The sequence below is a fragment of the Dermacentor silvarum genome, chromosome 2 (assembly GCF_013339745.2).
Source record: "Dermacentor silvarum isolate Dsil-2018 chromosome 2, BIME_Dsil_1.4, whole genome shotgun sequence".
In the NCBI taxonomy this organism is placed as follows: Eukaryota; Metazoa; Arthropoda; class Arachnida; order Ixodida; family Ixodidae; genus Dermacentor; species Dermacentor silvarum.
In genome coordinates this window covers 259,575,153-259,590,778 of record NC_051155.1, presented here as the reverse complement: position 1 = coordinate 259,590,778, position 15,626 = coordinate 259,575,153, and the positions used below count along the sequence as shown (strand labels likewise).

The 15,626-nt window shown below is 50.4% G+C and overlaps 1 protein-coding gene across 3 annotated transcripts in view; it reads right to left on the bottom strand.

Annotated features, from left to right (window-relative positions):
• Positions 1–15,626, bottom strand: part of LOC119443188 (run domain Beclin-1-interacting and cysteine-rich domain-containing protein-like) — a 323,250-nt gene that overhangs the window by 278,298 nt on the left and 29,326 nt on the right. For all 3 annotated transcript variants that reach the window (XM_037708354.2, XM_037708355.2, XM_049662640.1), the window contains exon 2: positions 15,429–15,541. In XM_037708354.2, the coding sequence (XP_037564282.1) occupies positions 15,429–15,541 (113 nt within the window). The remainder of the gene's footprint in view (positions 1–15,428; positions 15,542–15,626) is intronic.

Sequence of the window (15,626 nt, the reverse complement as noted above, 5' to 3'; positions counted from 1 at the left end):
GCCCGCCTTTGGAAATGTCAGTGCACTTTTCGCGTCAAGAGTTTATGAGAACTTTATACCCATACAGTTTCGGAATTGAAATCCATGTGCTCCGTAGATTCTGCGGCCGCTGCGAGATGCCGCAACGTGCCCGCTCGCTATTGAAAGGCCCTTGAAAGTTTGTGCTCGGATGGGGCTCCTTACATTTCGTGACCCCAGGTGCCACGAAACCCAGCCCGAGTTCGCAATGTTCGTGCCAAAATGTCTTTCGAGTGTGAAAAGACATTGTAGACAGAATGCAGAATCATTCCCGGCGTCGGTGGTATAGTTTTGGTCGGCGGTGCATGCCAGCACGAAAAAATTTCGTGGGGGGGGGGGGGGGGGGCTGCAGCCCCATCAGCCCCCCCCCCCCCCCCCTGGCTACGTGCCTGGCTCAGACATGTAGTGAGCTGAGACTTTCAAAGTGCTCTCCCATGGAGTGGGCTTCCATATTTGGAGCCACTGTAAATATGTAGAATAAACCCTTTTTTCTATAGCTCTTACTCCCGGACGTACTCATCCCTTTGGCTGAAGGATCACAGACCTAAACGCTACCCCGAGTCCTAACAGTGCGAACGTGGGCAAAACACCGACGGCATCGACAACAGTTCTGCGCGTTGCTGGTGCTGTTGCATGTCCAAGCTTATACAGCTGATAAAACTACTATCCTTACTCCGTATAGCTCTCTACTAATTTGCTATCGTAATTGATGCTTCGCCTTTTGGGTGAAACTGCGACAATTTTTTTTCTCCTGGCTCAAAGCGCCGCGGAGAGAAGAGAGGCGGGGATCGGGAAGGGAGGGAGCTGGCGAGGAGGAGACCGCGTGCGCATGCTTCGCACCATCCTCCTGGTTGCCATGGCTACGGCGCGGCAGTTTCTTGATACGAACCACACATTACGGCTGGCTTAAACAGCTTGGCTGTTAAAAAATGTGCCTGGACCCATCTCAATATGATTGTCAACGGTAATGCCTTAAGCAATGAAGCAATATAGCGACACAACATACTGCCACCGTCAAAATGCGCTATGTATGAGGTTTCCCTATAAACCCTCCGCCCAATGAAGCGGCACCACGGCAAAACCGGCACATGCCCTTCGAAATGCACAGCGTGCCAGTGTGTATTAATGCTGAGAAACACATCATGCGGCCGTCAGGCTCCTGGAGGAGGAGGAAATAAACTTTATTGAAGATAAGGGGAGGAGGAGGGGGGAGCCGAGATCAGGCGGAGGTGGCTAGAGTGGCTTCCAGAGGGGGCTAGAGTGGCCACGAGCTTCGCCACCCAGGCCGCCAGCCCGGCTTGGGTTTGAGGGTTAGTAGATTTTAGTATGGAGTCCCACGCCTCCTGTGGGGGAGCTTGCCACAGGAGATTTTTTGGGGGAGGATTATTCCTGCAACCCCATAGAATATGATGCTGATCGGCTGGATCTGCGTCGCAATATTTACGTTTTGAATTATAGTCGCCTTTGGATAGATATGATAAAATTTTGGGCGACAGAACAGTTCCTGTTTGCACCCTACGGAGATCCGTGGCTTGCATTCTACTAAGGGAAGAATCCGGTGGTGGATATATCCGCCGGTCCTTCCTGTACGCGGTGACAATTTCATTGTAGCTATGACTGGGTGTCGTTCCACCTGGTAGCGGTCCCGGACACGCCTCCACCACCCGGTTAATTAATTCTCGGGCAGCACGGTAGACCATTTCGTTCCTGCCATTCCCAGAGTGGTCCAGCATCCAGATAAGCATAACCTTGCCAGCTGGTTCGCTCAGTATTTCAGAGGCTCGTGGACCTACTGACCCTTGCATGTAACTTCCCCTCTCACACTTCTGGACACAATTCCTCATCTAGTGGTGCTGCTGAGAAGTCCGTGCATAGCCTCTGAGACGATATTCGTGGCACGCCGGTGCATGCAAAGGCTGAGATTTGTTCTCTCATTGGCTGCACACCCAGTGGCACATACTCAGTCACCCAAGTTGGCGAGAGGTTCATTGAACAGTGGCACATACCCGGTGCATTTGTGGTGCAGCTTGCTAAAGCATCAGGCTTCTGTCCTTGAGGAACCAGAGTGGTATGGGCTCAATTCTGTCCAGCACGGGACAAATTTTAAAGGTTATCTTATGGTACATTTGGTTGGTCAAAATTTCTCCTCACAAAATCGGATGGTTTGATTGCAGCCAGGCTCCGCTCCCGTGCGTCTCACTGCACGCACTGCAAAATCTAGCTGTGCTTTCAGGTTCGTGCTTGGTGCAAGTTCGATTCCACGAAGCAACAGAAATTTAAACCATCTTTTTTGTCATTGTAGAGTGGCACACTCCCTCCCAGTGGCATATATCTAGTTAACCAAGTTCGCCTCAAAGACGTTCAATGAAGAGCCGCACACGCCTGCTGGCACATACCCAATGGCTCAAGCTGGTATAAAAGAGGTACTTCAATTTGAAGAGCACATACCTAGTGCTCCAAGTCGGCGTCAAAGCGATTAATTGAAAAGCGGTACATACCTAGTGCCACATATCAAGTCCCGCATCCCCAGTGACCCATGTCAGCGTCAAAGAAGTAAAATGAAGAGCGGCCCACAGGTACACAGTGCCACATGCCCAGTGATGCAAGCTGGTTCGACATTTAGTTACGAACCCAGTTTCCTCAGCACAGCAGCCATGGAGGAAGTAAAATACAGGAGGGAGAATACTGCAACGCGATTGTCGTCGACTGTGGTGGCCCAACACATGATAAAAACGTCACAGCATGGAGGATACGTCAGAACACGCGGTAGGTTTCAGTACTCCCGGTTTATTTTTTTTTTTAATGCCCATTCGAAACCATTTGAAACTCTTGAAATAAACAACAACAAAACAAAGGAAAAAAAAAAAAACAAGGAACAATCTTTTTCCTTCCTGCATGTGAGCAGCTGCCGGTCGAGCGCGTACCGAATAAAAACTACCGGTAACCAAACGTCTGGCAAATCTCAATTCTTTGTGACCTCGACGCAAGAGGTCACGTGTTGGGCCACCACTGCTGGCTCCACGAAGCGTTCGCTTGCCAAGGATGGCTGCGTGACATTAATGCTACCCAGTGACACAGGGACGGACGTCCGGATGTCCGTCCGTCCCTTTTTCCACCAACCTGTGTCACTGGGTAGTCCATGGTTGAATGGGTAGCACATGGGCTGCTGTCATGGAGGAAGAAAAATATAGGAGGGAGCATTACGTCTGTCGGGATATGGGGGGATGCCAACGGCCCTCTGCCTCGACACACCGAGCCCCGCGGTTGGCGCATGCCTGCGCATCAACCGCAGTCCGGTACAAGCTCGAGGAAACAATAGACGACAACCACGTGTACACTCGGAAAGCATTTATTACGACTGCAACTAACACTTCGAGCAGGCCAGCTAGCTATAGTTGACATCGCTGAGGGTTCCCTCGAAGAGAATAATACACTAGGTCAAGAAGGGCTTCCGACTTACCAACTGGGGAATACGGGGGGGCCGCGGCGGCAAGAACCCGGTTGACTAACCACGTGCAAGAATACGGGAGCAGCGGCGGAGACTTCCGCCGTCGCCGCTTGCTGGAGACCAAAGAGACCCGGGCGATATCAGCGAGATCTCACGTGACCCACCCAGTGGCGTTGATAGCGCTTGCGATTCCCGCGCGCCGCCCGCGGAAGGAAAGTTTCCCCTCTCCGAACTCTCCCTGGCACGCATGCGCTTGACGCGACGTTCGCTGCCCGTGCGGCTGTTATGGGACCCGAGGATTCCCACACGTCACACAGCCATCCTAGGCAAGCGAACACTTCGTGTAGCCAGCAGTGGTGGCCCAACACGTGACCTCTTGCGTCGAGGTCACGGAGAATCGGACAAACGGACGGACGGACGGACAGACAGACAGAAAGATAGAGAGTCAGCGCCAAGAAAGTGTGTGAAGTACCATTGAAGCAATGTAGGGACATACCGTATTGTCACTGCAGAGGTGCGTTACATATGAGGCATGTATGCAGCAGGGTTCCTCTTTCACGCTGCTCTCTGGACATGCTACGCCATCTAGCAGCACCTCCGCAAAGTCCGCACGTGATGCGTGTGTGAATACATACTATTCAGGCGGGATTGTCTGAATATTGTTACGTGTAACTGATGCCCAAGGCTATTTACTTTATTTACAGGGAAGACAACGGAGGCCAAAATGGCGACGCTATAGCAAGCGGGAACCCATCGTTTCCTTATCCTCAGTGCTGCCACACTGTGGCAGCGCCTGTTCCGTATCATCACCCCCGACAGTAGAAGCACCGTCCCGGTGCTTAAGCTACACATCCGTGGTGAAAGGTGTGTGGTATGGCTTAAGTCCCGCCACGTGAACGATGTCACTTGCAGCTGATGATGACGCTGAGAGGTCGGCGGGGATGATTCCATACGTGACGTCGGTCACTTGTCGCACCACACGGTATGGGCCAGTGTAGCACGACAGAAGCTTTGCGGAAAGGCCCACACGGCGGATGGGTGACCAGAAAAGCACCAGAGAACCCGGAGAAAAGTGCACGTCGCGATGGTGGCAATCATAGAGGCGTCACTGATGCTCCTGTGAGGCCTCGAGACGGGTGCGGGCGAGCTGGCGCGCGTGGTCGGCGTGTGCGATTGCGTCGCGGGCATATTCTGCGGCTGAACGTGCCGGCGAGGGCATCAAAGTGTCCAAGGGCAACGCGGGTTCTCGGCCATATACGAGGATAGAATGGTGAATAGCTGGCGGTGTCGTGACGTGATGAATTATACGCGAACGTCACGTATGGTAAATGAAGATCCCAGTTGTGGTGGTCGGCCGCAACGTACTTCGACAGCATGTCGGTGATGGTCCGGTTGAGGCGCTGCATGAGGCCGTTGGTTTGTGGATGGAAGAACGTGCTGAACTTGTGCTTTGTCGAGCAGGAACAGAGGATGTCCTCGACGACTGCCGAGAGAAACCTACGGCCACGGTCAATGAGTAATTGGCGTGGAGCACAGTGCACTAAAATGATGTCGTAGAGAAGAAAGTCAGTGACTTCAGTAGCACAACTTGTCAGGAGGGCTCTGGTGATTGCGTACCGCGTAGCGTAATCAGTAGCGATGGTGACCCATTTATTTCCGGAGTCCTTGAGAGGAAATGGTCCAAGAAGGTCTAAACCAACACAAAAATATGGTTTGGGTGGGATATCGATTGGCTGGAGACATCCTGCTGGAAGTGTAGAGGGCTTCTTCCCGCGCTGACAGGGCTCACAAGTGGCAACGTAGCACCCCACAGAGCGGGCAAGACCCAGCCAAAAGAAGCAACGTCGTACACAGTCGTATGCGCTTGAGACGCCCAAGTGCCCAGCCAAGGGAGCGTCGTGAAGTTGGCGGAGGGCAGTCGAACGCAGCTGCGATGGAATGATGAGCAGAAGGTCAGGGCCGTGGGGATCGAAATTGCGGTGGTATAATGTCTCCTCCTTGAGAAGAAACATCTGGAGAGATGCGTCACCAGGCGTTGACTCCAGACGGTCGATGAGGACTCGTAATGAAGGATTGCGGCATTGCTCGTTGCCAATTTGAAGCAACTGATACACAGAGAAAACGGAAGCGATGGCGTCTGCATCAGCCGGTTCGTCGACGAGCTAGCAGGACAGATAATCTGCATTCTTGTGCAAGCGTCCCGTCTTATATACCACGGAAAAGGTACAATCTTGCAGGCGTAAAGTCCAGCGAGCGAGTCGTCCCGTGGGGTCTTTGAGCAAGGATAGCCAGCAGAGAGCGTGGTGATCAGTGATGACACAGAATGGGTGTCCGTACAAGTATGGAAGAAACTTCGCAACAGCCCACACAAGAGCGAGGCACTCGCGCTCTGTGATCGAATAATTGCGCTCAGCAGGTGATAGAAGTTGGCTGGCATAGGCAATAATGCGATTATGTCCATGCTGGCGTTGTACTAACATTGCTCCTCTGCCGTGACCACTGGCATCAGTTCGAACTTCCGTTGAGGCAGACAGGTCAAAGTGGGCCAGGAGTGGAGGCGTGGTAAGGAGAGTAGTGAGCTGCGAAAAAGCTGCGGCATGGTCAGGACACCAAGAAAACGGGACATCTTTCTTCAAGACGTTGGTAAGGGGACGTGCAATGGTCGCAAAATCCTTTACAAAGCGTCGGAATTAAGAGCACAGCCCTACGAAACTACAAACATCCTTAGTAGACTTCAGGACAGGAAAGTACGTAACGGCGCGAATTTTGGCCGGATCAGGTCGCACGCCTCTGGCATCCACGAGGTGTCCAAGGACTGATTAATATTTGGCGGCGAGCGAAGTGACAATTTGACGAGTTCAACTGGAGACCAGCCCGGCGGAACACATCAAGAATCGCTGAAAGACGGTCTAGATGCGTGTCGAATGTGGGCGAATAAATGATGACGTCGTCCAGAGAGCACAAACAGGTGGACCACTTGAACCCCTGAAGCAAAGAGTCCATCATTTGTTCAAAGGTGGCCGGCACGTTACAGAGACCGAAAGGCATCACCTTGAACTGATAAAGACCGTCAGGGATAACAAATGCAGTCTTCTCTCAGTTCATGTCGTCAACGAATATCTGCCAGTAGCCGGACCGTAAGTCGATAGAAGAAAAATAAGTGGAACCGTACAGGCATTCTAGAGTGTCATCAATGCGTGGCAAAGGATAAATGTCCTTTTTTGTGATTCTGTTCAGTGGTGATAATCTACACAAAAGCGCCATGTTCCATCCTTCTTCTTGAGAAGTACGACGGGAGAAGCAAAGGGACTACAGGAAGGCTCGATAATGTCCTTTTCAAGCATCTTTTTAACTTCCTGTTGAATAACAGCTCGTTCCGCCGCAGAGACACGATATGAACGTCGGTGTATAGGGTTCGCATCGCCAGTATTTATGCGATGGGTCACGACGGACGTTTGACCTAAGGGTTGACTGTCAAAGTCAAAGATGTCGCGATAGCCTTCAAGAACGCGGCAGAGGGCTTCAGCTTGAGCCGGTGTAAGGTCAGAGGAAACCATCCTCTCAATGTCGACATCACTGCCGTGAGATGACGTCACAGTATGGGTTGAGCTGTAGCTATCTTCAACTGTGAATGGCTCGACCTCATCATCCTGCAGAGCGCTAATTATAGCCAATGAGATCCTCTGAGGCAGGACTTGCGCGGCTAGCGCGAAATTGACAAGGAGAAGGAAGGTGCGATTGCCAGTAATTGTCAGCACATTGTGCGGCACGGTAACACCATGGGTAAGTATAACGGCCGGAATTGGTGCGACCAAGTAAGTGCCGTCAGGTACAGCTGGTGAGGAAAACAAGTCGAGGTGTGTCACAGCGTGAGGCGGTAGGCGAATAAAATTCATGCAGCTCAAATGGCTTGGAGGCGGGTTTACAGGGTCGGCAAGAAGAGGCAAGTAAAGGCGAAGTGAGCTGGCCGAACAGTCAATGAGGGCAGAATGACTGGCGAGGAAATCCAGACCGAGAATGAGTTCATGATAGCAATGCTCGATGACAATGAAGACAAAGACGGTCTGTCTGTCAGCAATGGTGAGTCGGGCAGCGCACATGCCAAAAATAGCGACAGTCCCTCCGTCGGCGACTCATACAGCTCGGTTCGGGGCAGCACTCATAATAGACACATGCGCCCCGGTGTCAATCAAAGCGCACACGGGAACATTGTCGACGAGAACGTCCAAAAGATTCTTGTTCGTTGGTAAGGTGAAGCGAGGATTTCGTGCCAATGTCGTCATTGCAGCTTCACCCCCACAAGATGCACTGTCTAGTTTTCCAGTCAGGGGCGCGGCGAGTAGGTCGGAGAAGGAGCACGGCGTGACGGGGGCGATTGACATTGACAGCGGGAGGGAGAAGGCGAGCGGGAGTAACGGGGTCGGGTCAGAGGTGTCACAGGTCAGATTATTGGTCAGGCATAGAAGGAGCAAAGGAAAAAGACGTGTTAGAAGGACGAGGGTGGTAATCAGAAGAAAAGCACGTCGGAGAAGTCCAGCGGCTGTGGCAGTGGCGAACGATATGTCCAATGCGGCGGCAGTTAAAACAGATCGGCTTGTCGTCCACGGTACGCCATTCGGACGGGTTACGCTGTCCATAAGAGGAGTAAGAAGTGCGGGGTGGATACGTGCGGTGAGAAAGAGTTCCGAGGGCACAGAACGAACGGAGTGCAGGCCGACGTTGGACAACTCTTGATGGACGACGGCCTGGATCAAGAAGATTGTCGCCGGAGAATGATCAGGTGACGGGAATGAAGGTGCCGCCGGTTGTGCTGCTTCGATCTCGCAACGAATGATGTGGGTTAAGTTGTCACACCACGAAGGCTGGTGGAAGAGGTCGTCATAGGATGACGTAGCAGCTGTGTTGGGAAGTCGCGTGATGTGCTGGGATACCCGGCGCCTTTTAGCATGCTCGAGATGGCGGCACTCCTTGAGGATCGTATCGATGCTGGTGACGTTCGTAAATACCAGTTAATTGAAGGCGTCGTCAGCAATGCCTTTGAGGATGTGATTAACCTTATCGTCCTCCGACATGTTTGGGTCAGCCTTGGCACACAAAGGACCAAGACGTCAAGAATGTACGACACGTAGGACTCGGTCGATGTCTGAACACGTGTGGCAAGGGCCTTCTTAGCTGGCATTGAGTTGGTGACCGAACGGATTGCCAAAAATGTCACGGAGCTTCTCTTTGAAGAGATCCCAGCTCGAGATCTCCTCTTCATGAGTCTGAAACCATGCCCGTGGAGATCCGTCGAGGTAGAAAAGAATGTTGGCAAGCATAACAGTCGAATCCCACCTGTGACTGGTGCTGACACGTTCATATAAGCAGAGCCAGTCGTCGACATCAGGACTGCCGAATCCGGTGAAAACACCAGGATCCCGAGGGGGGGAAACAATGACTTAGGTTGGAGCTGCAGGCGGAGACGCTTGCATAGATGAAGTGCTGGCAGCCGGAGCCGATGTTTCAGTGGCGCCGTTGCAACCGCCGCGAAGCTCCACGACGGGCAGGGGGAATGTCTGCACCTCCACCAAATAATGCTACATGTACCTGATGGCCAAGGCTATTTACAGTTTATTTAAAGGGAAGATAATGGAGGCCAGAATGGTGAAGCTATAGTAAGCGGGAACCCTGTCGTCTTCCTTCTCCTCAGTGTAGCCACACTGTGGCGGCAGCTGTCCCGTATCAATATATATTACGCGGGTTCGATACGGCCCCTCACCGTCAAGTTTTAATGAGTTAGCAGTCTTCGGGCACTTCACGCCATTTTCAGGGGCTATGTATCTATGTATGTATCTATGTACAGTGAAATCTCGATGATACGAATCTCACAGGGTCACGAAAAATATTCGTATTAGCTGAAATTTGTATCATCGAAACACAATTAAAACTAGCTAAATTAAAGAATCAGAGGTGAACTCACTCAGGCACATGCACGTAAAAAGCATTTACAGTACAGACCACTTATAACGTAACCGTTTCTAGTGCAGAACTGGTTACAACGCGGCCTTTTCCGACTCCCGTTTACCCTCCCATAGAACTCCATGTATACGCATACTGCTTACAGTGCAGACGCGTGAGACGAAATACCGGTTATAATGCGGCTTCCACGGGAAAATCTCGCTGACAAGGGCGGTACCAAGCACGCTTCTCAACGAGGTGCGCCCATTGATGGGAGAGGAGATCAACGAGGGTATTGCGGAGGAGGAGCAAGAGTCCAAGGGCGATAAAATCGTCGCCGCGCGTATGTGCGAGTGAAAGCGCGCAGGGGACACACGCATTCACGGAGAGCGAATGCACAGGAGAGAGCCAACGCGACTTCCGTCGCGCGAAAGGCCGTGAGGGTATGGGAGGGAGGGAGGGGGGCGACGCTGTGCTGTGGCACCAAATGCGTATCTTGCAACCGGGTGCAAGGGTAACTGGCGACGCAATTTCCCACGCGAAAGGAGCAAAGCGGGAAGGCAGCGTGGGAGGGAGGGAGGGGTGCTTCTGCTTTGCCAACAAATGAGTTCTTGTACTTCGCGCCGGCTGTGCCGGCTGTCGTATCTTGAAAGCCATCTCCACACGGCTCTGACCTTTGTTTGCGCTGTGCTTACGCGGCTCAGTTTCCGTTAAAGCGATAGACCGCATGAACCGTCGCTCATTGCAGCGGCCGCGCTTCCCCACGCCTGCGTGGGGAAAAGCACAAAAGGAAAAGAACAAAAGCAACACCACTTCAAACTCTTCACGCCCAGTCGCGGCTTCCACGCTGTCCGGCACCGCGTCCGCGCCTCCGCACCAAAAGAGAAAGGAAGAAAGCGCGCGTTGCACGCTGTTCTCTTTTGCGGCCGTCGGTGGGGCGGCGTTTATTCGTATCAACCGATGCGGGTCGAAAATCGATTCGTAACAACCGTTCTCTAGCACATTGCAAAGTAATGGGGCTCGGCCGGGAACACAGAAAAATTCGTATCATCCGGAAATTCATATTAGCCGTGATCGTAACATCAAGATTCCACTGTATGTATCTATATATGTTCGTTTGTATTTATTCATTTTCCCACCTACCTGGGTCACTGGGTAGTCCACAGTCAAATGGGTAGCGCATCCGGCTGCTGAGCTGAGGTAACAGGGTTCGAAACCGACCATCAGACCAACTTGGGTCACTGAGTATGTGTAAATGTATACATACGTGCTGCTGTTCAACGAGCCTCTTTCACACCAACATGGGTTTGCAAGATGCATGACTGGGTAGGTACCGCTATTCAAAGAAACTCTTTGACAGTGACTTGGAGCACTGGGTAAGTGCCACTCGGTCTGTGCTGGTCTTCAACGAACCTGTTTGATGTCAACTTGGGTCACTGTGTACGTGCCACTGGGAATATGCCACTCTACAATGACGAAAAAGATCCCTCAAATTTCTCTGATGCTGAGCGGAATTGAACCTACGCCACAAGGTTTCCTCAAGGACAGCAACCCAAAGCATTGGGAGGCTGCGCCACAAATGCACTCGGTATGTGCCGCTTTTCAAAGAATGCCTTTCACGCCAACGTTTTAGCCAGCTGCATGATGAATTCATTCACTGGGTACGTGCCACTCCTCAATCAACCTCCCGTCAACCAGGTTCATTGAGTATGTGCCACTGGGTGTGCAGCAAGTGAGGGAACAATTTGAAGGCACCACGATTCTCATTTTGGAGGCCACACGTGGACTTCTCGGCAGTGCCCCTAAATGGCACGGCATGTCCAGAAATAGGCAAGAAAAAGGAGCCCAGTGGCCGTATGACACATTTGTCAGCGTTCGCATGCATCTGCACGCCACGCATTACAGAGGCTCCATGCAGGCTTTGCGGCAGCAGCGCTAGATGGTGCCAAGTCTTCTTAGGGACTGTGGTGTGTGGTAGTGCGCGAAGACAAAGTTCAGTGAATTGTGCGCATGTGAACGTGAGCATGATGAGCGCAAGACGACAACAATGACAAAGAGCGTCAAGCACGAGGTGCCGCGGCACAAAGAAAAAACAAACAAACGAAGCGCCATCCAATTGGAAAGAACCACGGTTCTCACGGGGGCCAATGACCGATGCCCACGGAGCCCGAAGATAACCAATCCGAAAGGAACACACGGACCAGAGGGAAGAAAAACGAGGCACGCTGGCAGAAATAGGGGAGAGTTCCAGAAGCGGCACCAAGAGAAGGTCGGCCACCGAATCGCGGGTTGAAGACGGCCGTCGGGTTCCGGACCCGAGCCACCAGGACTTCACCCGGCCGGGGCCTCCTACCAACCCATTCCTGGGCGTCGCTACTCCATCCGTTCGGGAATTGCTGCCCGAGGCCGGCGAGCGTCTGCGCCCGTGGGCAGATCGAGATCTGTCGGGCTACGGGCCCGAGTTCCATGACTAGCTGCCCGGCCAGAACGCCGCCGCCGTCTGCCCTTGTCGCCAAGCTGTCCGCCTTCCTGGGCATCGCCCCTCCACTCGGTCGCAGACTGCTACTTGAGACCGGCAAGCTCCAGCGTCTGTAAGCAGCGGTCGAGCTGTCGGGCTGCGGGCCCGAGTTTGCGCCTAGCTGCCTGGCGAGAACGCCGCCTCGCTCTTCAAGTGCCCCCAGCTGCCCGTGTCCCCTCCACGAGTCGGAGCCGATGCGATCGGGCGCTCTACCCAGTCGTCGACCAGCCCGTCATCCAGTTGGTGAGACGAACGCCCTTCTTTCGTCGCCTTACCACTACCCTTCCACATTGATCTGTTACGCGCGCTATCATCTATGCCAAGCCCTAGCTCTGTGTGGTGTCTAACTTGGATTTTACTTGTGCCTTCCTTTCTATTAATTTCTTCTGCTCTTCACTTCATTTCTCCTACTTGCCTTCATAACGTGTGTATTAAATGTCTCGTTCTGCTCTTTGAAACCAACGGCTTCGTCCTTTGATTCGGTCCTCTGAGGCTCTGCCTCAGAGACCTGCTTTGAAACAAGAACCTGCACATCACAGGGACGCACAATAGAAAAGTCCCGTTGCAGTACACACCTCATATATACCTCATATATACCTCATATATACCTCATATATAAACTGTCGTTGAAAAGGAAAGTGTACAATCATTGCATTCTACAGTTGCTAACATATGGGGCAGAAACTTGGAGGGTAACAAAGAAGCTCGAGAAGAGATTCAAGACTTCACAAAGAGCGATGGAACGAAAAATGGTAGGCGTAACATTAAGAGACACGAAGAGATCAGTGTGGATCAGAAAGCAAACGGGCATAGCGGATATTCTAGTTGACATTAAGAAAAAGAAATAGAGCTGGGCAGGGCATGTAATGCGTAGAGTATAGATAACCGGTGCACCATTAGGGTTACAGAATGGGTGCCAAAAGAAGGGAAGCATAGTTGAGGACGGCAGGAAACTAGGTGGGGTGATGAAATTAGGAAATGTGCAGGTGGAAATTGGAATCAGCTAGCACAAGACAGAGGTAATTGGAGATCGCAGGGAGAGGCCGTTGTCCAGCAGTGGACATAAAAATAGGCTGCTGCTGCTACTGATGATGATGATAAACCTCGTTTAGACGGTGGCAGTACATCATGTCGCTACACTGATTCAATGCTAACATATTACTGTTGACAGTCATCGTGAGATGGGTTCTGCAGCAATTTTTTTTAATTATATTTTTTTGTGATTGAAGAGTTGCATAAACAGTGACCCAAGTTGGCGTCAAATAGGTTCATTGAAGAGCGACAAATACCCAGTGGCACATACCCAGTAAACTAAGTTGGTTTCAATCCCTCTTCCCTCAGCCCAGCAGCGTGATGCTGTGCACATTAGACTATGGGCTATCCAGCAACCCAAGTTGGCAGGAAAATGGTTAGATAGATAGCCCCCTGAAAGTGCTTGAAGTTCCCAAAGAATGGTAATTGCATTAAACAAGTACAACTCTCAGCAAGACTGGAGACTACAATTTCCCGCAAAGGTAGAAGCATTGCACCTTTCACCATTCCGTGCTATCATTGCTGATGACTGTCACTGCTGAACTCGCCTCCAACTCAGTTACACTGACTTTCAAGTGTCAAAGCCCAGTCTCTTTTCGCTTGCATGAGAAATAAAGTTAATTCATTATCATTATGTTTGTGACGGCAGTAAAAGAAATATGAGAACACAAAATAGAATGCAGCCTTGCCTCCCATTGCATCTTCCCCTTGCACTGGAGGTGTGCACCGTGCAATGAAGCGGACTTACGGCTCAATGCCTAGAGACACAGCGGATCTCAATATAATTTTTTTTTCTCCCCTAAAACAGCAAGTATACTATGATTAAACTTTTAAAAATAAATCGTTTTTGTGCACCCTTCCAAATGAAGTACACCATGCACTTTTACTTGGACTGTATTACTAAATATGCATGAACATGAGGTATTTCGCACATTTTCCAATATTAAGCCCTCTTCCGCTTCAAAACTACTCGCCCATCAACTTCAATACTTTTTTGACACACTTATCTCCAACTGTTCAACCAAATGATGCAGTAGTATTGGCTCTGTATAACTTGTACAATTTCGGAAAAATATTCAAAAACAATCCAGAATTGTCATAGTGCTTCACCACAAAGCACCTCGTGAGGCAAAGTAGCGGCCACCAATGGGCTGAAATAAGTAAGTGGAATGTTTGTGCTACCAACTATAAGATTTTGATACTATTCCGCGTAGTATTGTATTCTTGCCAATTCTTTTTCCTCCAACATAGGCCTTCGGCCACCACAGCAATATTCAAATCGCTGTAAGAGAAATTTTTTTAAGACAATGTTTTCCTTACCAAATTACCCCCCCCCCCCCCCCCATTTCTGGTTCGGGCATCAAGGTTCCTAGCCTTTTTTTGTAGGCTGATCCCAAAAATAGTGCAGCCTATAAATGTGGTCTGATCCTGAAAGTACTGCAGTCTAAAAATGTGGGCCATTCCTGTATGTGCAGTCTAAAAATGTGGGCCAGTCCCAAAAATAGTGCAATCAAAATAAGCCGTCCGACACTCCTCCTACTTTCCTCATGCGATAGAGTGCAGTGCATAGTGACTCCACCTCATTCTCTCCTCCAACTCCCTCAGGAAGACATTGTTTTTGATCGACAACTAGAGGTTGAATCGCCTTTTAACATTTTCTTTCAAATATTTTACTAGTAGAAATAGTGTAGCAAAATGATCAACCACCATTCTTTAAAATGTAATCAAAGAGGGTCGAGCACGGCTTCTCTGGCATGGAAGTACATACCCACTTGCATCACTCGTGTTACATTTGTGGAACATAATTTTCATTTCATCATTTTGTATAAACATTTCCGTTGTTAAAACTTTGTTTGCATAACATTTGAATCAACATTTGCGCAAACATCAGGGAAAGCTTCACTTACAATTTACACAATAGCGTTAGACCTGCCTTTTTTTTGCTTTTTGTGCACGTAATGACCACAAGTGCATAAGCCTGAGCATTCCGAAACCCAATTCTGAATTATTTCTCAAGTGAAATTAATGAGCCGACACCTATTATGCAAGTGAAAAATGCAGCAGACGACCGAGCAATTCTAACGATGCTTAACAAACAGGTTAACGTTGTTGACAATAATTGTACTCGTGTTAATAAAAATTGTTTTTTTTTTGTGTGTGTAAGTAGTGGCTCCCACAATACCCAGTTTCTTTTCTTTTTTTTAACTATGTATAGCTGCTGCGTATTTAGGTATCTAGACAATACTAACGAGAGGTCCCCTTTATAGTCTGTTGACCCTGGGACCTCCCTCTGTATATATAATTCAAATTTTGTTACCTTATGAGAAATAAACTGAAACTTATATGGTCATCGTGTTGCAGCCAATCAGCAACTTTGCCTTGCTGCCACCATAACAAGGCCCTATTGCTCTGTTAATCTCATGTACAGTTGTACCTTATTTTCCAAGCAAGAAGGTGTGCATATCCTGTACTCACCCTGTCCAGTTCTCCGCAAGTGCCAAAGTCAGCCGAGGAGAGAAAGCTGGTCAGGCTCTGGCCCCTGTGGGGTGTGGGGAAGAAGCACTCGGTAGCAGGCACCAGTCGTCGGCCTGCAAGTCACATGCTCTGCTCAGAATGCGCACAACCAGAGGTTCACCATCCAAGAGGAAAAAATTAACGTCCCTTTGGTCAAAA